General features: G+C 35.6%; 1 protein-coding gene across 2 annotated transcripts in view; it reads left to right on the forward strand.

Annotated features, from left to right (window-relative positions):
* Positions 1-10: 10 nt before the first annotated feature.
* The window catches only part of AGL (amylo-alpha-1, 6-glucosidase, 4-alpha-glucanotransferase), a 38,453-nt gene continuing 14,778 nt past the window's right edge, over positions 11-23,685 (forward strand). The window contains exons 1-23 of one of the 2 annotated variants that reach the window (XM_026853326.1): positions 11-226; positions 325-474; positions 2,986-3,196; positions 4,064-4,230; positions 4,679-4,882; positions 9,485-9,666; positions 9,897-10,008; positions 10,309-10,429; positions 10,582-10,684; positions 10,775-10,872; positions 11,435-11,574; positions 14,040-14,227; positions 15,755-15,878; positions 16,415-16,578; positions 17,126-17,227; positions 17,463-17,615; positions 17,696-17,846; positions 18,965-19,089; positions 19,199-19,311; positions 19,438-19,572; positions 20,090-20,220; positions 20,792-20,928; positions 22,588-22,721. In XM_026853326.1, coding sequence (XP_026709127.1) covers positions 393-474; positions 2,986-3,196; positions 4,064-4,230; positions 4,679-4,882; positions 9,485-9,666; positions 9,897-10,008; positions 10,309-10,429; positions 10,582-10,684; positions 10,775-10,872; positions 11,435-11,574; positions 14,040-14,227; positions 15,755-15,878; positions 16,415-16,578; positions 17,126-17,227; positions 17,463-17,615; positions 17,696-17,846; positions 18,965-19,089; positions 19,199-19,311; positions 19,438-19,572; positions 20,090-20,220; positions 20,792-20,928; positions 22,588-22,721 — 3,077 coding nt within the window. In that variant the 5' untranslated portion in view covers positions 11-226; positions 325-392. Of the gene's footprint in view, positions 227-324; positions 475-2,985; positions 3,197-4,063; positions 4,231-4,678; positions 4,883-6,411; positions 6,478-9,484; positions 9,667-9,896; positions 10,009-10,308; positions 10,430-10,581; positions 10,685-10,774; positions 10,873-11,434; positions 11,575-14,039; positions 14,228-15,754; positions 15,879-16,414; positions 16,579-17,125; positions 17,228-17,462; positions 17,616-17,695; positions 17,847-18,964; positions 19,090-19,198; positions 19,312-19,437; positions 19,573-20,089; positions 20,221-20,791; positions 20,929-22,587; positions 22,722-23,685 lie in introns of those variants that run through there. The other variant, XM_026853327.1, reaches the window with a different exon arrangement.

The following is a 23,685-nucleotide window of genomic DNA, read 5'->3' on the forward strand; positions in this document are numbered from 1 at the left end:
CGCCCGGAGGCGGCTCGGGCCGGGGGAACCTCCGCGGCTCTGGCTGGGGGCCGGGCCGCGCTGTGGGACGGGGAGCTGCTCTAGGGTGCTGCTCTAGGGTGCTGCCGACGGAGGTCACCGGCCAGGGGAGGGCTGGGTGCCTCCTGACAGCTGCCTCCTACCCTCCTCCCCCTCCTCCCTGCCCTGCCGCGCCTCGTCTCCTCACTTCCCTGGGGCTGGGGAACATGTAAGCGAGACCGGCGGCTGAGGGGTTCCCAAACAGCCGCCGTCCTCCCGGGGGTCGCCGCTGACCTCTGGATTTTTGTCTGTGTTCCCTCACGGCAGGGCTCGCTTGTCCCTCCCCGAAGTGAGTCTCCTGGCGCGGGAGGAGCGCGGGGCGGACGGCCGCAGCCATGCCGGGCGGTAAGGAGACGCGGCTGCTGCACCTCAGCGAGATGGAGAAGCTGGACAAGACCCTCTTCAGGTTGGAGCAAGGTAGGTCGAGGACGGCGGACAGCGGCCTCCTCAACCTTCTCTTCCTCCTCCTTCCCCTCGGCGGGGCGTCCCCTGGGCCGAGTGAGAGGAAATGGCCGGGAGCTCGCCACCTTCTTTGGGCAGCAGTGGAAGGGGAGTTCAGCCTGCAGTGGTGTTCGGCTTTGGTTTTTTGTTTTGCGTTTGTTTTGGGTTTTTTTTCCCCTTGTTTTAATATGAAACAATTTCGGACGTGCTTGCTTCTGCTGCAGAGCCTCCAGTCGTGTTTCAATTTGATTCATAAAACTTCAGAAATGAAGAGCAGATGGGCTAGGAGCTGTCAGTCTTCATGGGAATGAAGTGCGAAGCGTTTTTTAGACAGGCCCTGCAGGACAGGACCTCTGCTTGTATAACTTGTACCTCAGTGACCTGAAAAAGTCCTCATAAGTCAAGCTTTCCAGTAGTTATCTGCAATGTGTTATGTAGCACCCCATCTTTGATCTTATTATTTTGAAATATATCAGTAATACTGACATTTTTTTAAAGTCTGACATAACTCTTTCAGAATATGGGACCTTTAGCTTCTCCTAAATCTTATCTTGCCTGTCAAGATTCTTACAGCTGTGCTATGTTAGTATTTTGGCTGCATACTTCTAAGAACTTGACATTCTTTCTCTCTAAAAGTGTTCTTAAGTCTATTTGTAAAAAAACAAACAAACAAACAAAAACAACAAACCAAAAAAACAACACAAAAACCCCTAAATCAAATAAAAAAGCCACCCCACCAATTGGTCCTCTATTATGCTGGTCAGCAAATTCAGACTATAAAACTAAACATTCTAATGATGCAACAATTTTTATTACTCATGAAATTTTGTGGGATTTATTTCATAGGAACCTAATATCGAAGTGGTTTAGTAGAGGAGCGAGATCTTGGTTCTTGAGAATAAGAATTCTCTTCAGCTATATTGATTTCAAAATTTTCTGACAGTCTAATGTAAGAAAATGTCAGTGTTGAAGAAGTGGAGAGTTGACCCTAACCTTCATTTTTACCTAATCCTCCTAGTTGTGTAATTTTATTCAAAAAAGTCGCACAGAAGTGCACAGCTCTCAAGCATTCAAAATGCCTCTGCTGATGGCAGTATCTGAGAGGGCATAGCTAATTTTGAGCACAGCATTCCTGATGTCAGTATAAGTGTTACAGGAAATAAGATATCAATGGCATATATCCCTCTGTTCTAATTTTAGTAATCTCTGTAATAAAATGTGAGAATAGTACTGGGAAGAGTGTTTAACCTTATGAAAGTGATTTTTTTTATATAAGACTTTTTTTTTTCTTCAGTCAAATTCACTTTACCTGACAGATATTCAGATCCTAAACCCATTGCTTTACATGGCGGTATTTATGTTAAGAGAAACTGCAAGCTTGATGAGACTTTATATATAAATGTATTCAGACATTGAATTCTAATGTTAGATCCCTGTGATTCTACTTATTAAGCAAGTGGCTTCTTTTCAACTTCACATACTGGAACTCGACATTGTTCAGCAGTTTTTTACACTTTCTAATTCATTATCTGTGTATTAATAACTTTCTCGTTTTACAAATACTCAGGTTTCTTTTACTCCTTTTTGTAGACTGCTAGGGCTAGTAGGTGTTTTACTACAGTTAACTACATGACTGGAATGTAATTTAGTAAAAGTTGTGCAAGCATTTATACCTGTTTCAGTCACTTGAAAGGACCCTGTAATTAGCCATGCACATGATGGTGACCCTCGAACCTGCAAGTGGAAACCTATTCTTAAACCTGTGGACTAAATTTAATTTCTCATATCCAGCTGAACAGACTATGGTTTTAGGTCCTAATATTTTACCTTAATTTTGTTCTCATTATCACTGGTATCCTAAGCCTAAATAGTGGTCTTTCTATGTGTGTGCGACCCACAGCATGTATCCAAAACTCCCTTGGGTTTGTTGAGCTCTCTGAAAATTTAACAATTTCTACATTGTAGATTACACACAAGTGTATATATATCATTTTACAGGTAAAAACATGAGGGATTTAGTGTTGTTTAGTTCCCTCAATGGAGAACGAAAGAATCTGTGAAATTTTCTCTTTTGAAACGTGTTCCTGATTTTTTTTTTTCAGATATTTTCATGGGGCAGCGTAATATCTAGACTTGATAAATTTAAATACCATGTAATCCAAAATCTGCATCAAATTGTATGTAGTCTGAGGGTCATGATTTGCTGTATTTTGTTTTTAAGTCTTTTTACATAGTAAAGAGGAACAAATTGGAAAAGAGATTAATAGTGCCATATAAGTAAAGGAAAAGGATTATATGCAAAGTGTGCCAGCAGCAACATTAGGAAAATAGGGAGAGATGATGCTGTAGAAATCTGCCAAGAATTTCGATAATGTTATATATGTTTGCGCACTTTCTTCTTAGCATAATATTTAATTATGATTTGTAATTACAGAATAGAAATATCTAGTTCTCCTGATTAAGTGATTTTTATCTTTTTCTCTTGAGGTTTTGAACTACAGTTCCGATTGGGTCCGACTCTTCAAGGCAAACCTGTTACCGTGTACACAAATTACCCAGCTTCTGGAGAAGTATTTGATCGCCACAAGTTTAGGACGCTATCGTGGCATAATCCCACAGGAAAAGAAGATGACTCTGACAAGTATTGCAAGCTGGATCTGCAAATTTCTGGCTCATATCAGTACTATTTCAGTCTTGGGTAAGTGAAATTCTATACAGCCAAATACAGACTCCTCCCTTGATCTACATTTTAACCTGAAGAAGTCACTGTTAAGAATAAAAACATGTTTTCCATGCATTTTTGAAATTGCAACCATGGGGCCTACTTGAATCTGCTAATGCAAGACAGTAGCTGTGGTGGTGGTTCAATACTTTCTGATGCAAAGATACTCTGGATAATATACAGAACAAAGTTGATCAACTTTCTGTGAATATTGGAAAGGCAAGCCATTTTTACAAGTTTAAGTCATCAGCATTCTGAGTATCTGAATGGTTAATCTGTAGTTTCTTCATTGACTTTGAAGGTTGTTTTCCATCTTTCTAGCACAGAGGTTCTTGTGTTCTTTCCTTCACATTCTTCCTCCTTTGTTTAAACCGGACAAGTGCAGAAGACAATGTCAGTATCTGTAATGATTGTAGTCTTTTGAGTTTCTGGAAGATGGGTGGTTAAATTCCCTCAGGGTTAAAAGGACTTTGAGCTCAGGTGGTGCTCAAATGAAGGTCTTTGTATAAAAGATGGGCAGTCCTGCTTTCTTTGTTCTGTCCATATCCTAAAATGAGGAACCAGTACTCTGTCTCAAAAAATAACAAAGGTATGTCACTTTTGCAGAGAGTTTAAAGCTCTATATTCCAACTGTGTTCTTGTGTGTCCAGTAGAGAGATGATGCCTAAGAGAGGAACATCTCTTCAGTGTTTCCTGTTTTCTTCAGATGTCCTGCAGTCCTGTTTCCTCCAACCACTGTACTGGGCTACTGTGGTTTTGAAATAACTACTTGTTGGATTCTCTTTATGAAACTGACTGTTACAATAGGTGTTTACTATACCAATGAAAATTAATTTTTCCTAGAAATGAAAAAAGTGGTGGAGGTTACATAGTTGTGGATCCTATTTTGCATGTTGGAGCCGATAATCACGTGTTACCTTTGGATTGTGTTACACTCCAGACGTTCCTCGCTAAGTGTCTGGGACCATTTCATGAATGGGAAGATAGGCTTAAAGTTGCAAAAGAAACAGGTAATGTCAATGCACATATTAAAAGATATATGTTTGTGTCTTATGATCAAAAACCAGAGTTATGCTGAAACTCTTCAGTGTAAACAGCTCATTTGTTTTTTAGTTTGTATATTAAATATTTTTTACTAGATTCAATTTAGTTAACAGGTTAAGTCAGTGAAATAATTAAAGTATTTGCAGAGGTATAGAACTTTAGGGATTTTCTAGAATGGGAAACCACTTTTGTTTTATTGTTTTAATTTCAGATAGACTTGGAAGTTTGTAGAACAGATAGGGTGATTTTTAAACCTTTTGTTACACAGAATTTCAAGGGGAAGTCAGGTTCATTTACACTGATTATTCCAAACACTAGCTTTCAGTACTTGTTATAACTCTAACATGATTTTTTTCAATTAACTTTGACTGAAATTTGTTTTTCTTATTAAATAAATCGCTTCTTATTACATAGGTTACAACATGATTCATTTTACACCACTGCAGAAGCTTGGACTGTCTAGATCATGTTATTCACTGGCTGATCAGTTAGAAGTAAATCCTGACTTTTCAAGCCATAATCAAAGCTGCACTTGGAGCCATATAGGAGCTCTTGTGGAAAAATTGAAAAATGAGTGGAATATGCTTTGCATCACAGATGTAGTCTACAATCATACTGGTATGATTTGTGTGTGTGTGTTAATAACCATGTTGGTTCTATAATTATATTTCACATTCTTCTCTTAACTGTTCCCTCTTGAATCCATCTTTTAGTAGCTGTTTTAAGCAACTTAGTTGTTTCTGTCTTTGAATCTCTCAAATTCAGGACAACTCTTTACAACTATAACTGATATGTCTTCATAACAGATGTAAAAGAATTTGGTATTGTTACTGAAAGAGTGAATGGAGCCCTTCTTAGAGAGAATTAATGAACTGTGCATGTATCTGTTTTTATAATATGCTTATTTTTATGATCTGCAGCCTGCAGCTTCCACATAAATGAGTGGAATCTGCATTATGAATTACCTGGTGAACATAAACTGAGTGCTTTCTTGTTAAACAGGGTATTATGCTTGTAGCTGCTTAAAAGTAACTGCTCTAATTTGGGTCTGACATGCAGACAGCAAACAGAATAGGACAAGAGGCTAGGATTAAGCAATGGAGGAAATGTTACAGCTCAGGCTGTGGGCAAAGCAAAAAAAAAGAGCTTTGTGTTTGGGGTGAGGGGTTTTTTAACCATAGATATACCAGTTCATTGAAGGCTTTACTTTTCTTAATTGCTTGAGGGACAGTGGGGTTTTTTCAGTATGATCTGATGAAATTTAAGTTATAGTGCTTTGTAATTTGTAATTTTGCTGATTACTTGGATAATGAGTTTACTTTGATTGTGTTTATAATGGTTTTCATCTTATGCTGGCATCCTAAAGACTGTGATAATTAGCATTCTCAGAGAGTACAACTTGATGTATGTTGATGTTACAGTCCTTTGAGGCTTAAAAACCCTAACTACAGATACCTCTGAATTTCAGACTTTATTTGTTTTAGTTCTTTGGTGTTGACTGCTGCCAAACATTCCTATCCAATCCGTCTGCAATGCAGTGTGGTCCCAGTTGTTTGCCCTATCTGTTTGTTGAAAAGTTGCTAAGTTTAGTTATTGGCAATGTGTTTGAGGGAATCTGACTTCTAAACATTCTCCCAGTTTCGGAAGAGAAATTTCTTGCACTTTACAAACTCAAAGTCCAGTTTCTCTCGCATGTGCTCAAGATCCTGTCATCTTTTCACTGCATATATTTGCATGTTACCAAGGGTAATGTTTTTATGGACAGAAGTACCTATCTTTAAGCTATTAGATTTCAAAATACATTTGAGAAGAAAAATATCATGTTATTTGGCTACATTTGTAGGAGTTTTCTGGGTTACATTCAGAGTTCAGAGTAATCTTCATTGGGATGAATGACTAAACATTGTTACTCTGGTGAAAGAAGGTTTAGAAGTGTCTTCTAACAGGATAGAATTATTCAGATGACCCTGGTCCTGACTTACATCATTAAGCAGGGTATACTTGATGACTTTGTTTCCTGATTTCAAACTTCTAAACTCGTTTCCCCCCCCCCCCCCGTTGTTTATAATAAAAATCTCTTGATTTACAACTGACTTCAAACTTTGTTACATGCCAAATTCAGCATAAGCAGAGAGATAGGCTGATAAATGTTTCAGTAAGCAATAATATTGTATATGCCTGTGGAGCTTTTGGGGGGCTTTTGAAATAATAAAGTAAGCAAACAGTTTTTGAGTTTCTTGATTAAGTGGAACTTTACTCTTTGTTTTGATATTTTAGTTGCACAGTAATTTCTAGTAGAATTGGTTCATTCCTGCATGTTAGAGTAACTGTAAAACATGTTTAATAGACTCAAAATGCATAGTCAGTTATTTTGAGCAGATTATGGATATTTGTACATTGTTACTAATTCTGCAGCATGTCTGCATTAAAAGCTTAAGTTGTCTCACAGTAAACTGTTTAATGCTGGTAATTCTAACAGCTCATGACCCCTCAGCTTAACAGTGGTTGTATCTGTTGTTAGTTTTTGCTTTCTAGCTGAGACCACTGTATAAAAAGGGCAGTGCTTCCCCTCTGTTCCTCTTGTGAAGTCAGACAGCACTTTCATTATTAAGTGGTTTAGCTAAGGTGTTTGGTTTTTACACTGGAATGGAGAACAAACTGCTTGCACAGTAGAGAATGGTGGCAGTCAGTTTTTGTTGTTAAAATCTCTGTTAGCATCTATTGCCTGACTTTGAAGTAGATGCATGTGCCAATGTTAAATATAGATGCACCTTTGGCATGTAGGCAGGAGTATTATAGATGAACTTGCAAGCCCTGTCTCATAGCTGAGTGGGTAGATGTGCCCCTTTGGGGCTGCCGTATCCTTCATGGTGTTCAAACACACTCAAATAAGAAATGGTATGTTCATTGGCATTTACTTTTCACCAGGAGATAGAAAAAGGAGAGGGGTTTTGTGTTTGTTTTTTTTCCTTTTCTGAGGTTTCAGTAGCTGTAATAAATCATATAAAGTAAAAAATAAATTGAAATAAATTACATCTTTACCTTTCAGAAGAGGCTACTATTGTGTAACTGCAGTTTAACACTTGAGTAGATCCTATTTCCAATACTTGACTAATCACATCAAACACCACCTTTTCTCAGCTTTATGAAAGGGCAGGGAAAAAAGTAGTCTTGGGCAGTGAGCATCACTTTTAAATATTACGTTTGTGTTTCATTTATATAACAATGAATTAGTCCTTTGAAAAATGTGAAATTATTTCCTTAAATAATGTAATGAATTTTAGAAATAGCTTTTTGTTATTCCTCGTTTTAATATTTCCATATTTTTTTGCTTATCTGTATTTTCTCTCTAGCTGTAACAAATGTAATCACAAGTGATGTTTTTGGCAAATTTTTTTTTCTGCAGAATTAGATTTCTTTTGCTGTTATGCTGTGAATCATTGGAGCTTACCTTCTGATCAGAAAACATCATTCTGTTCCATACCAGAATTAGTGAAATGCCTGCTGACTTTCTTTTTTTGCATACCAGCACCTTAGATTTAAATTGTCTTTCTAGACAATTGTATTTACTCATGAAAGTCCTTGATAGTAAATCATGGTTCTTGTTAGATAAATAAAGGAAGCTAGTTTTGCTTTTTGGAGAAAAAGACTTTTTTCAGAAGTAGTATATGTATTAAAAAAAAAAAAATCAAACAACAAAGTGTAGGGGGGAACTGCTTGGCCTAGAACAGCCTTTAACAGCCTGAACTTCTTATTGCTTTCTCTAACTTTAAAATGAGTATGGTGGTTTTAGTTGTAGATGGCATTTAAACCATGAAGTTCTTAATTTCCACAAATGGTTTAGCCTTATAAACATAGAATTTTGCCATGTTCATAATGCTCCTGAGATACAACATAAGAGGGTCTTCGGAAGAGCTGTTCATACTATAGCTTGAGAGAGTACACTACTCTTTCCCTTTGACATTTTTTTCTTGAACTTCTTTGAACTAAGCAAACTTGGGTTTTAGGTGTTAATTATTCTGCTATAATTTTGGACATGTTAAAGGCTCTTCCTTCATGTTTCCAGTACAATAATTTGTTATATATTTTCCCTTGTGTGATGTACTACTTCTATTTTTCTCTGCTTTTCTCAAACAATGGGTTAATAAGACATGTTCTGTGAGAAATTATTTTTAAAAAACCTTGTAAAACCTGAGTAAAGTTACGTTTTAAAATATAATTTTTGGTTTTAAGCATTCCATACTTTTTTTTTACATTTTGTTTCTCAATCGCAGAGATTCATTCAAAAGAATATATGACAATTATTTTCAGTTAAATAGCATTTAGGACAGTTTCAAAAATTGAAGAAGTTCACTCTTGAGGACTTTTTTCTTATTGTCATACTTCCAAAATCAAATTTTCTCTGTTATGTATGTATTTACTCATACTGCTGCATGCACACTTCTGTCTGTATTAGAATATTATACCCATTTTCTAGTGAACTTTCTCTGAGTTAATTTTTAATGTTCAGCATATCTTCTGGTGCTTGTTGATGTTACAGGAATAGTTTAGAAAATAGACACTGTAGAGTGTGGTGTTTGATCTGAACTAGTGTTCTATTTGCATGCACCAGACAGTGCACTCATCTTTCTGTGTAAGACTCAGTGACATTGCTTCCCACCACTGTGCTTCTTACTATGTACACAGTGTCACAGCTAATCCTTTCTTGAAAGCCCATTTAACTACATTTTTCATTAATTTTTTCTTGGGCAGTGTATGCACTCTTGCTGTCTGGCTGTGTGTGTGTAACAGCTGATAGGGTTAAGAATATTTTAAAATAAGCAACTTAGGCCATTTTGGTTTGGGATGTATGTTTGGCTTTCAACACACAAAGAGCATTTCTTGTCCATTATTTGATGTATTTCCTGCAACAAAAATGGTTCGGGTTTTTTTTTTTTTAGTGTTTTAGAGCTGGTGGTACTATTGCATATTTTTGTGTAACTCAGAAAGTTTCTCTGCAGACTCTGCAACTGTATTTGTTGCAAAATGAATAACTATCAGTAATGCACACCTCTGCATAAGACATGATTTTCTATTGGCATGGAAAATTTTAGTTGAAATGTGAACTAACTATATGCCATAGTACCTTAACTTCTTGGTGTCAGGATGTCTGCACAAAACAACTAAGTGTTCAGCTTGTGTACTTTTTTTTTCCCCCCCTCCCTCCCTTTCTTGAATAAGCTACTAACAGTGAATGGCTCAGGATGCATCCAGAATGTGGCTATAACCTTGTAAATTCTCCTCACCTGAAGCCAGCTTGGGTCTTGGATAGAGCTCTGTGGCATTTGACCTGTATGGTGTCTGATGGAAAGTATACTGCTAAAGGGGTCCCTCCCTTGATAGAAAACGATCATCACCTGAATGTAAGTGAATGAGAAGGAAGTATAAGGTAATGAACTCTGTAAATAGCTGAATGAACCTTTAATATTTCTAAGGTTGTGGAAATGCACGAAAAATGGTGTATACTTTGCAGATATATTTAATAGCCATTTACTCTCCAATATTTTTTTCGAACAATTTGTATGACTAATTAGCTTTTCTTAATTATATTAATCATCAATATTATTATCTAACATAAATTTTATTTTTACAGTGTATCCGTAAAATAATTCGGGAAGATTTATATCCAAAACTTAAACTATGGGAATTTTTCCAAGTGGATGTTAATAAAGCTGTACAGCAATTTAAAACCCTTCTAACTCAAGGTAAAGGAAGAGTACATTGCTGAAGCATGTGCTTTACATATTTATAGTTCAAGAAACTTAGAAATAAACAACAGTAAGATGGAAAATAAAATAATCCCATTTTTTGCTATGTGAGAAGTCTATGCTGATTTAAGCATACAAGAATGCTTTGTGGGCTAGTAAAGCCTTTGAAGACTTTGAACCCCTTCAAAGCCTTTATCTACCCCAATCTTCCTTATACTACAATTATAAAAGTTGTATGTCTTTTACATGTAATTCCTATTCTTACTTTATGAATACTCTTTTCTGTCTTGTTCTTAGGCAAAATGAGTACTAAATCTGATCCAAATCAACATCTTCAAATAATTCAGGACCCTGATTACAGACGACTTGGCTGTACTGTAGATATGAATATAGCACTGGCAACATTCATACCACACAGGTATTGTATTATTGATTACAATTTAAAATCACAAGTGAAGTTAAATTTGCAAAACCAAAGAAACAAAATTATTTTCAGAGATGGGTATGTACACTGTGTTTTAAAAAGAAATTAATCTAATTGTTCTCTGCTTTTAATGTCCTCCTGATAAGCAATGGACCAGCTGCAATAGAAGAATGTTGTAACTGGTTCCGCAAGAGGATTGAGGAACTGAATGCTGAACAGTACAAACAAACTAATCACCATCAAGAACAGGTCTTACAATTACTGTGTTTTAATGCTGAACTGTTTTAAATTGCAAATAAATTCAGGCATTTCAATAATGCATAATTCAATTACTTCTAGGCTGTCAATTGTCTTGTGGGGACTGTGGTTTATGAGCGACTGGCTAGTGATGGTCCTAAGCTGGGTCCTATCTGTAGAAAATATCCTTTAGTCACCAGGTATATATATTTTTCTTGTTTGTAAACTCTTAGAATCTATCTTGGGAAAGTGAGGTTAAAGTTTGTTAGAAGGATACATTTCTATGTGCAAGTGTATGTTTTCTTTCCCATGGACAAATGCCACTTAATACTGTTGCTTAAAAAACTCAATTCATTAACTGTTTAATAAAGAAATATGACCAGGGAGCATGAAACAATGTTCATAGCACATGGAAGCATTACATAGAGCAAATTGTTCTTGTAGGTGGAAGAGGAGTGGAACTAGGACAGTTCATGCATTTCAAGTTTTATGTACTTGATGCCACTAGCCTATCTGAAGGGCTTTAATCTTACATTTCCAGCTGACACCAAGATAGTGGCAACACCTGTCCTTTCTCCTTCAAGGCATGCTACAAAAGAGAAAACTCACTGTCGTTTATAGTCTAGCAGCTGCTTTTTTGATATCTGTTTTCTCTGCATGCCAGTTCATAGCAGATATTTTAATTTCAAAGATGACAAATTTTAGCTTAGGTTACCTTATATGGTTTTCATTGTTTTTTGTAATTGCCTGTCTATTCTATAGGTATTTTACTTATCCATTCAAAGAGCTGACTGTGGAGGAAGAAGAAACTATGATACATCAGCCAGATAAAGCTTGTTATTTTATGGCTCATAATGGCTGGGTCATGGGAGATGATCCTCTTAGAAACTTTGCAGAACCAGGTTTGTAAAAGAACTTTGAATCATGTTATAAACCCTTTTGATATTCTAGCCAAAGCAGAAAGGATTTTATTTAATCTGTCTTTTTTCCAGATGTATTCCTATGAAGCTGCAGAATAGCAGATACTCAGTTTACAGCACTTTACTTCCCATTCACCATACAGATCAGCTGTAAGAACTGGGATTTGAGGTACAGTTTTACAAGATTTGAGAGGGAAATTACCAGCTTTCTGCCACTGAAATGGGGACATCCTGCCTCCCCACTTTTGTCATTGTCTTTGTTGCTTGCTTTGTACTTTGTTCCAACACCACTGCTTGTTGGCATTTCCATAAGACAATGACAGTGTGGCAGAAAACTAATGCAATGAAAAGGTGGATAGTGTTTTACTGCGTTAGTGAGCAAAAACTGGATCTGTGAAAGGTCCAGTGAGTGGCAGTCAGGCAGTCAAGAGATGACCCAATTAATCCAAATTAAGTATGCAGATTAGTTGCAAAGGTAAAATAGGGTATGAAATCACTAGATACTAAAATGCTGTATTCTAACTCCTTTGGGGACAGCATTGGTATCCAGTAACAGCAAGGTTGACAACTCTTGTTTTCAGAGTAGTCATTCACTTTGTAAACCGAATCAAACAAAGGCTGGCTTAATTCTCACTAAAAACATCTAAGAGTTTGAGTCTACTTTAGAGGCTAATCTGATTGATACTCCAGAGTGATCTGGAATTAGAAAACACTTCACTTCTGCAAAATAATCTACAGCCTTTTCACTGCTCTTTATTTACTTTTTTTTCTCCTTTACAAGGATGAAGATAACGTGTTTCAAGGGTCTTTTGTTCAGTTGCGCTTCAGCTACTTGCCCTTTCTTCTGGGCAGACTGTTATACTTTTTCTTTCAGTCACAAGCTTTAGTCAGCATTTAGTTTAGCACCTAACTTCCATTACTGAGTTTTTTCTCCTAATTAGTCTACAGCTTTTTGAGTGCTTTATACTTGTGTTATACCTTTGGTTTATGCCAAACATTATTTCAACTGAGAATACAGTGTGAAGAGATGATACGTAAGGGCACAAATACAGCAATTGCAAAGCAAATGCAGCTGGTTCTGTAAATGGCCATTGAAAAAATCGCGTTATACTTCTAAAGAAAGCCAGTTTTTCTTTCCATGAAGCTATGTTTCCATTAGTGAAGATAAAAGGTAGGCTGTGCTTAAGTGAATGTTCTTGGAAGTAGTGATGACTTGCAATCTCGTCTTTACTTACTACCTATATACTCTTGTGTGTCTTTTCATTGTGTAGGCCCAATCACTTAGGTGTCCATAATGCGAGCCTTAAGAAATTAGTTTGGCTGAAAAATAATCTCTTTGCTAAGGCAGGACTAATTTTCAGCTGAACAAGTTTCATGATTTAATTCAAGGTTTAACCAGTAAAATACCCATGATGATGCATCAGCTTAGCTTGTCTAGGAGTAGCAGGAGGCAATGGAGTAGCTATGTCTTACCCATCCTGAGTGGTGCTGACCCTGTTCATGCTTTGATCAGGTTTCGATAAGGTGAATATAAATAGACCTTCAGCAGACTGATGGCTCAAAGGTAATTGTGTTTCTCTTTAGTGTGGTCTGATTATTGACAATTCCATGGTTGTGCCTTGATATTACATGTTGCAAATAGCATGGGGTTTTGGTGAGTTGATTGGTTTGTTTTTAAAATTATATTACTGTCATTGTCAAATATGTAATTTATGTAAGAGGGAAGTCACTTCTTTTAGATATGAGTGATTATTTAAGTCTTTGTCACAATTAAATCTGTCAGTATATTCTGTGCAGTAAGTATATTATAGGTGAACTCAGATTAAATTTTTTTTATTGATTGCATGCAAAAGAAGGCAAAAAATTGTGTATGTAACTAGACTAGATGGAGGATAAATACTTTCATATACACAAAAATTATTTAAGGACTTTGTCCATTTCAGTGACCTACCTACCTAAGGACTTTGAAAATTTGCCTTACATCATCACAGTTTGCTGTTAACAGAAGATAAAACTTTAAATTGTAGCTGTGGCAATTTGTTTATGGTTACACAGTGATTTTTTTTTTTTAATCATTATTATTATTATTTTGGCCAGTATAAACAATCAAACTACTAATTTTGTTCGGTTGTTTGCTGCTCTTTCTTTTTTATTTTTTTCAGGTACAGTTTTTTTAAAACTGCTTTGACTAATTAAAAGGAGTTTGATTTCAATCTGAATAATTATTTCAGTGTCACTATAGAAAAATTATTCCATTGGAGTAGTTTGAAATTATACATTAGTGTATGGTATATAGATTTTTAGTTGATATGGTTGTTGTTAGAACTTTTTCATCTTCACATTTGTTCTCCTACTCTTCAGCAGTAGAGTATGAAATACCACATATTCATTCTGGTGCACATTCTGTACTACATATGTATACTATAGTGAATTTATTTCCCTTACAGGTTCAAATGTTTACTTGAGAAGAGAACTTATTTGTTGGGGAGACAGTGTGAAGCTGCGTTACGGTAATAAACCCGAAGACTGCCCGTATCTCTGGGCACATATGAAAAAATACACTGAAATCACTGCCAAGTATTTCCACGGTGTTCGTCTTGACAATTGTCATTCAACACCTATTCATGTAGCTGAGGTACGCAAGATTAAGCATGCTTACTATAAAGCAGCTTCTGTCTGAAATAAGTCCTTCACTGTTGCTACAAAATCTGCAGGATCTAGGTGGCAGAGTGCAGGTGTGAATAAATCTTTCTCATAGCATAAGCAAGGTTTCTTGACTGGTGGTGCTTAGATATGGTTTCAGCTACTTTGAACAGTAGAGTGATGTAGTTACTGTGTCTTTCAATTCTTTGCTTTAGCTGAAATATTGTGGATGTGGGTGGACCTGGCTAACTTTTCCCCTGCGACTTTTCCCTATGGACTTAGTATGCATTTTTAGCTGGGGTCATTGCCGAGACTTGGTTGAAAATCTTAGTGTTTCTTTGCCGTATGTATTTTACTATTGCCAAATTAAACAGGAAGTGGTTTACTTTCCAGAATTTAAAAGTTGTTAAAGAACACCTACAAAAAGTTTAGTCTGGCAAGCTTATTGTTGAGATTAGTGCTTATTGTTTACCACGGAGCTGACTACATCCAGAAATTGTACTTACCTAGTAAATTAGCTTTAAATAGATTTGAGTAGTACAGCTTGTTTGTGCTTAGTCTTACCATAGTTACAGAGCTTAGCTAAATCTATGAAGAGCTCTCTAAAACAAGTTGATTCGCCCACACAGAAGTTGTAAGTGGCTCTTAAATGCAGCCCTTTAAAAACTTGTGTCATTCTTTCATTTACTGTTACTATTTTTGGAATGGTAACTTCAGAGGCTTAAACTGAAGTCTTCCTCAGATTTCTTACCTTAACAGGTATCTCTTTTATCCACCTTTGTTCTTGTATTTTTAGTTAAGATCTTGTTTAACAAAAAATTGTAATTAAAGTCTTCAGAGGATTTCCAAGACTTACTTAGTCCATAAATAATCTCTGTAAGATAAACATGGTTTTATGAATCTTACCTGGTATTTTTTTAATGAACTGCATATATGAGTGACTCATTTATGTTTGGTTAACATTCATGTTAATGATTGCATATACATAGATGACAATGGATGTCTTGCATTAAAAATGTATTATGATCTATAGGAGATGCTAGCAACAGCCAGATCAGTCAGACCTAATCTTTATGTGATAGCTGAACTCTTCACGGGCAGTGAGTACATTGACAATGTTTTTGTCAACCGCCTGGGAATTACCAGCCTGATTAGAGGTACAATAAGCAGTTGAAAATTATGTAGGATTGTCGTGTATGGTTTGGAGTTTTTAATGTGAAACTAACATTGGTATGCTTTTTTATTTTTCTTACATATTCCTGTTGTTTGCTTATGCAATTACATTTTCTTCTTTGTGTTCTATTTAACTTCTCCTGTGTTGTACGCTAATTCTTGATTTTGCTTATGTTTGTGTGTCCTCTTTTGTATAACAACATTTTTGTTTCTTAATTTTGGTTTTCTGTTTATCTTTGGTGCATGGCATTTTCCTGTTGTCCAATCCCTGCCTAGCTTTGAAACTTGTCCTTTTTTGTCTCTACCTTTCCCCTTTCTGTGGCTTTTTTGGCTGTGCTTTTTGCAGTACATGCTGGACACAGCTAGAAAATTGCGAGCCGATTTGTATGTAGTGGCTGAACTGTTCACAGGAAATGAGGAGCTGGACAATATCTTTGTGAATAGGCTGGGCATTACCTCCTTAATAAGAGGTAGGCTTGCTGTATGTGTGGTCTCTTTCCAACGAGAGATTATAGATGACATGCCTTTTCCAAGGAAAAGATTTCTTCTGGATTATGCACTTTTAATTTCATAGTCTGTAATCAGAAGTACAGTTTTTGTGTTGTGACTTTTTTGATACTCAGAAAATAATACAAGACATCCTGCATTAGTTGACAGAAGGTTAAAAATTTTATTCTAGTGAGAGAAAAAGTTGTAGCACAGTTCTGCTATGCAAGTGCTGCATTGTGTCTGATTTTTGTTGCATGAGTTTCTTAAAGCCTATGAGAAACGGTTTGAGAGATATGCTGCTTTCTCGCTTTTTTCCTTAGTTTTCTCTACCTTAATATATTATAGCAAATGGAATATTCCAAGGTTGTGTAACCACATTGGAGAATATAATTATATGGGGTTTTTCTTAATGATTGAACACACCAAAATAACAACTGGAAAATGCTTCATTAACATCTTTGTTCATGCTGTACTCTGTGGTGGTTATTCTTATGCAAACACCCATTTTGTTCTTCAGAGGCAATGACTGCTTATAATAGCCATGAAGAGGGAAGGTTAGTTTATCGTTTTGGAGGTGAACCTGTTGGCTCTTTTGTTCAGCCACGTTTGAGGCCTTTGATGCCAGCTATTGCTCATGCACTGTTTATGGATATTACACATGATAATGAATGTCCAATTCAGGTAAGCACCTAAACCAAAACCCAAAGTTTACATTTAATGTTTTCTGAATTGATATTTCTGAACCATGGGAGGGCTTGGTGCAATCTGGATGTTTTTCCTGAAAGGTATTTAGGAAAAATATGTTTCAGATCTTCAAGTTTGCAGAGAATAAAATTTTATAACAATTCCTTCTGATGTTCAAGATTGTGTTTTTCAAGGGAAAAAAAACCATATAAAACTACTTAACGAGCTGGTTTGATTCTTTCATTCCAGCTACCATAAGTGTTTCTGTCTCTGCTTGTTAACCTGTTCTCCCAAGCTCCTGCTCTACAGGAAAGAATGAGAGTGTGTGGTGGGAACTGGAGTTCTTATTTCTCACTATTTCTCTTAAGTTGCTTTTGTTAGTGCTTTTATACTATTTTATTTTTTTTATAATTCTATTGTGATTGAGAAAATGATCATGTGATTAGCAGCTCTGTTAAACTGAGTATATCTTCTGTATGCTGAATTTGGAGGAATGAATTATGTCTTTGTTTCACTATTTATTATCTGTTTATTTTTAACATAGCACCGATCTGCATATGATGCTCTTCCTAGTGCAATGATAGTTTCCATGGCATGCTGTGCTACAGGAAGCACCAAGGGCTATGATGAACTAGTACCACACCAGGTATGTGTCTACAGTTTTACTCCTAAGTTACTTTAAAAAATATAATCGTTTTTCATGTCCTATTGCATATATTTTAATGTTGTTTGCTTGAAATTCCAGTTTTAGCTGGCATTAATTCAGATTGTCCAATATCATATGAAGTTTGAATGGATTGTGTAGTTGAGACCTCCAGCTGTTTTTTTTGGTAATTTTTCCAGAGTAGTTGATATTTGCTTGAATTTTATTTTCTTTACAGATCTCTGTAGTATCTGAAGAGAGGTTTTATGCAAAATGGAATCCAGCAGAACACCTGAGTTCTGGTGAAGTTAATTTCCAAACAGGAATTCTAGCAGGAAGGCTGGCTATAAACAGGCTGCATCAGGAACTGGGGGCTAAAGGCTTTAATCAGGCAAGAAGTGAGGGTAACACTACAATTTCTCCATATTCATGTTCTGAGTAGGCACAGTTGCAATGGTATGTCTTTTCTAGGTGTACGTAGATCAAGTTGATGAAGATATAGTGGCAGTGACAAGACACTGCCCTAACACACACCAGTCTGTTGTGGCTGTAAGTCGAACTGCCTTCAGGGATCCTAAAACTTCCTTCTACAGTAAAGAAGTACCTGAAATGTGTATCCCAGGTAATCAGATTTCTTTTCAAGAGTTGGCAGGTATACAAAAAATTCAAGTTACTCCCAGTCTTTTTAACTTCAAACACATGAAACCCGTATGAGAATTTTCAGTATATAACACTTTTATATGTACTAATGTGTATGCACCAAAAGAAACAGTAACAAACTTAACCTCTCTTAGAGTTTTCAGAGGCATTCATATTGAGTATACTTCCTGCTGTAAGCTCCCTGTGAGGGTCTGGTTTTGTTTACTGTCTTGCTTGTGAACTAGTAAGAAATAGTTAATCACAAAATGGCTCATTGTACAGAGTTTGGTGGGATTACTATTTATTAAGTGTTATCCTGGGGAAAAAGGCTAAAATCTCATCATATTTGTCGATATCATTGCTATTCAGCTTTCTTCTATGTGAATATTTTTGTACTTTAAAAACACATCTTAAGAAACAACTTTGTACTGCATAAGTTAATACAAATATAATAGGTAATACATAATACTAATTAAATATGAAAGTATTTACTATAATTAATAATAGCAAAGTATAGTGACTTCTACACATTACCTGGACGTATTTCTGAAGAGAAGCTTTCCAAATTGATTTAAGCATACTTAGTTCTTTGAGTGTATGTGTGTGTCTGATTTTTAAAGTCAGTCACATTACATGTTAAGACATTTACAAGTGGCTGCAAGGCTTGTATACCTTAGTTTGTAGATTACTGAAAGGATAGAGAAAATTAGAATATTTGAATATTAATAATGTTGTTACACTTTGAAGATAAATGATCTGTAGCTGGAGTTTAGAAACCAATCTGATACAGTCTCCTAAAAGATAATAAGGAAGCTAACAGAGCTGGTGATCAGGTTGTAATTTGCTAATTGTTGACTGATTTTTATGGTTAACTTATAACAAAATTGCAGTGTTAAATACAATACAGCTGATGAATGTTTAGAGGATATTTAAAACACTTGCCTGTATGTTTTGTCACATTAGGTTGTTCTTTAGCTGTACAACAGAGAATTTTATTTTGAGTATTTAGGTTTCTAGTTTAGGTTTTGCTTCATGTTTCCAAAAGAATCACTTTCCAGTTAAAGTACCTTAACAGCTACAAAATGATCTAACTTTTCTTAGGAAAAATAGAAGAAGTAGTACTTGAGGCTAGGACTATTGAGAGAAGTACTGGTCCTTACAAAAAAGATGAACATTTTATAAATGGATTGCCTAATTTCACAATGGAACTCAGAGAGCATATCCAGGTAATTAGCTTCTTACCACATGTTCTGATGTAATATTTTGTAATCTGTGATATTTTGTATTAGGAAAAAGACATTGAATTTCAGTTGCAAATGTGTTTTCTTTTCTAAGATTAAAGACAGTAAAATTATAAAGCAAGCTGGAACTGCCATAAAAGGGCCAAATGAATTTGTTCAAGAAATAGAGTTTGAAAAATTAACACCAGGAAGTATAATAGTATTCAGGTACGTTATTATAATTGCCATATTGCTGTGTTAGTTAAAATAGAATGATACAATTCTTTGTTTTGAGACTTTAGAATAGTTACTTTAAGTGCTACATTTCTACAAGTTATGCATTCATATTTACAGAGTTAGTCTTGACCCAAAGGCACAAGAGGCTGTTGGTGTACTCCGCAATCATTTGATCCAGTTCAGCCCTCATTTTAAATCTGGAAGTCTTCCTGATGATCATTCAGCACCTATATTAAAAACGTTATTTGCTTCGTGAGTATTCTTCAAGTTTCTGAAATAAAGCCAATAGAACTACAATGTGAGCAAAGAATAGTCTGTAAACTTAAAGTGAGAATATTTTTGGGTGTTGTTGTTACTACAGTTGGATTTGGATTATCAGAATGCAATAAAAATTCTTGAGATATTCTTTTTAACCCTGGTTAGTATTATACATTTAATACTTAAAAACTTCCCAGGCTCTTTTGTTCACCTTCTGTGAAGTTGCTAGTTAAAGTAGACTCACTCAAATAGAGTGCTTTTCAGTGTTGGGGTATGATTGTTCAGAGTTTCTACTTAATGTGTTTCTAAACAAATAACAAAACATCTGAGTGAAACATCTCAGAACATCTGAAAAATCAGACTCTTCATTTCTAAGATTAAGTGGTGAGAGAGTTGTATATATTTGATTATTTTAATGTAAGTCTGAAAGTAGAATTGTTTGTGAAATCCTTTCTCTGTTTCCCTACTAATGTTGCTTTGGGTTTGGAATTTTTCTCCACTGTTTTTTCAGTATTGCATCTCAACTAACTTTGGCTGACCTCAATCAAGTACTGTATAGGTGTGAGGCAGAAGAACAAGAAGATGGTGGTGGTTGTTACAATATACCAAACTGGTCATCACTGAAGTATGCAGGCCTCCAGGGTAATAGTTTCAGCATTGTTTTCTCTGTCAAGACAAAAGTAAAATTGAGCTGATCAATCTAGATCATACCTTAATGCTGTTTCATGGATAGTGCCATTGTTTGGATAAAAACCAGTAAATTTTCTCTGCTTGACCATGCTGCTGATCAGTGTTGTACCCAGAAAATTGCATACTAAACCAGAAACACTCTCAATATTCTGGGATGCAAAATTAATTTTCAATATGTGTTTTAACACCAATGTGCTTGCTTTTAAAATAAAAGAGAAAATACATTTATCTTCAGTGAAAAGTTAGATTAATTAAACTCTAGGTGTCACTAGATTAGCAAGGAGTGTCAATCATTTATTAAATATGAATTCCATCATGTTTGGTTATGCCACAACTGTTTTGATAACTCTCTAGGATGTATGCTGAGGAAACTACAATTAAGTTGTATCCTGATTCATTCTGCAGATCAAGAGAAGTAATATGGTTAAAGCATCTGTTGTCATGTACCTTTTCCTCCTCAATTGTAATTGCTGTTTGTGATAATGGTGTGTTTTTAATACAGAGCTGGGTTTTGTATCTGCAGGGTTAATGTCAGTGATGGCAGACATTAGACCAAAGAATGATTTGGGTCATCCATTTTGTGATAACTTAAGATCTGGAGACTGGATGATTGATTATGTCAGTAATCGTCTGATTTCACGTGCAGGAGCCTGTGCAGAAGTAAGTAAAATTACTTACTTCGGTGACTTTGGGGTTTTAAATTACTAATTCCTTTTCAATTACTTTCAATTACAATTATATTTTTAAATTCAGTCTGTCTGTAACATTTTTTGTTTAGGTAATTTCTTGTAGGAGATTAAGTTGTTAATATGTTTTTCTTCCCTGAATCCTATTTAAGAATAGACTGTAAAAGAGAAGTGAAAAATATGTAAGGCATGGAGGGGTTGTTAGCTCTCACATAAAGGCCTGATGGGATGCTTCTATGTTTATTACTTTTCCTCAAATAAAAACAAAGTAACCATCTTTTTTAAGTACTTTCAAAAGAGGGCCTAAATACTACTAAGGCATGTATGATTATGGAATAGTAAAACTGCAGAGTCAAGCACTGAGAAGATAGGAATTCCTAAGACTCACACTGCTTGTATAGCTGCATTATAATACAGTCCTTTCCTTTCTTTGTCATGTTTGATTTTCCTGCACAACAGTTGCTTATACATTTCACAAAATGACCTGATTTGGGTAACTTACATAATGAATATAATAATAAAAGCTTTATCATTCTTAGTTCATTTTGTTCCTGAAGTCAAGTGTAGTGACATAAAACAGAAGAATGGATAAAGCCGTCTGTGTTGCACTGAAGTAAATGCTTAATCTGACCTCAGAGACAGAGCTTTTCTAGAAAGGAAGTTAGTCTGTTATTTGCCAGATTTACTGCTCTTCAAAGACTGTTGCTTTTTTTTTTTGAGTTCTTAATTTGTAGTGTCTCATTCTGTTTTGCAGAAAAAATAAAGTACCTATAGCTGTACTGAAGTCACATGAAACTAAACTTTACATCTTCACTGTTCACATAAGTAACTTCCCCTTCATATTTTCCAGGTTAAAAGTATAGTATTGTCAGGTAATATATTGACATGTACTTTCTTTATTTGTGCAGTTTTCATCTGCAAGGTTTAAATCTTCAGCGACTTTCTAGTAGGTTGTCACTATGTTCTTTAACAGTACTAGAAGGAAAGAGGAGAAATGCTTCCCAGGTGTCAAATATTTTGCAGTGATAGAAGGGTGGTGAAGCTCCAGAATCCTGTGTCCTAGACCCAGATCTGCAGTCACTTTCACTAGTGGCTGTACATAACTTAGCCTTCTGATAATTTTTCTATCAGTGATGTCAAGCTTCATCTCTTCAGTCCTGTCTCTTTTTAAGCAGTGAGACACCTCCTTCCCATACTTGGGTTGTGGCAGTGCCTTTTGAGTTGCAGCTTTCCTTTGCTTCTCAATTTTAATAACTTTGTGATTTTTTTTTTTCCTACAAGAGTAGCAAAGTATAATCTCTTTCTATAGTTGATGTTATTGTCCATTATGTCATAGTACAGATTTTTTCCCTATAGACTACTTTTCTTAGAATTCCTCTCTTAGCTGATATTTTGGAGCAAGAGGGTACATGAATTCTACCACAAATATCTGGTATGGACAACTTCTTAGATGTAAATAGTATGCAAGTGGTGTTATTAATAACTGAAGTTAACCTCATCTTTGGCCAAACATAACTTGGGTGTAATAAATGTACAAAACTGTGACAAATACTTCCAACTAGATGGATCCTGAAAACACTGATTTTTTTGAACCCTAGTGTCATCAAGTTCTAATTAGGTTGTATTTTACTAGGTTGGTAAATGGATGAAGGCCATGTTTGTCTATCTAAAGAGAATTCCACGTTACCTCATCCCATGTTACTTTGATGCCATATTAGTGGGTGCATACACAACACTTCTGGATGTGGGATGGCGTCAGATGTCTAGGTATGCTTGCTGTATCAGAGCTATAGAGGTATATGTTTATATTTTGAGTTTTATCTGCTGGAGAATGTAATTTAGTATTTTCATACTCATCAAGTGTAAAAGGGTAAAACTGGTAGTGAGTGTCAAATCCATCTTCTAATGGTGGTAGTTTGGAAGGTTGAGAGTTCAGATGTCTGTCCAGGGTTTGAATTTGTAACTACTGTTGGCACTGTGCAGTAGGAGGAGAAACCTTAAGCCAGCATTTCTTTGCCAGGCTTTGGAAATTTTTTTTGCTTTCTTTGTATTTTAGTACAACTGCAATGATTCCTTAAAGTTCAGGGGGAAAAACGAAAATACCATATTGTACTTGATGCTGATGCTTTGTTCAACATTTCTTTTCTAACAAAACTAAATGTCTTTCATTATCTGAGCAATTTGCTTAGTTCTTCAAATAACTGTTTAATCTTCGTTGTCTGTTTGTCCTTTGTTTCTTGGAAAGGGAAGGGAGATTGATTTAATGGAGGCTTTATTCTAGCTATGAACATTCTGAACAAATCGGCATTGTTTTGTAAAAATACAGATGTTAAAATTGGAAAAGAATTTGGTATGGCTGTGAACTCGTGGAAAGTAATATGCTGTTAAAAAATGCTTAGAGATGAACTAGTCAGGAATGCAGGTCTCATTATTTTAGACAATGTGTTAACAGACTTACTGATTCACAATTTTTTATATATATGAATATATATAAAAATGTGGTGCTCTTAAAAATACTGACTAGATTTGACAAACTTTTGTTTATAGTAAAATATCTTTTCTCATATTTTTGATGTCTTAAGCCTGTATGTAGGCATCAAGTAAACAAAAACAATTTCTTTTTTACCTTTTTTTCCTAGAAGTATTTGATGTAGACACTCTTCTTGGCATTAATAAGTTAAAATTTAAGTCTACTATTGGGCACCCATTTTGGGGAAAAAAGTGATTTTCA

The sequence above is a fragment of the Athene cunicularia genome (genome assembly GCF_003259725.1).
Source record: "Athene cunicularia isolate RWA chromosome 8 unlocalized genomic scaffold, athCun1 chr8_part1, whole genome shotgun sequence".
NCBI classification, from domain to species: Eukaryota; Metazoa; Chordata; class Aves; order Strigiformes; family Strigidae; genus Athene; species Athene cunicularia.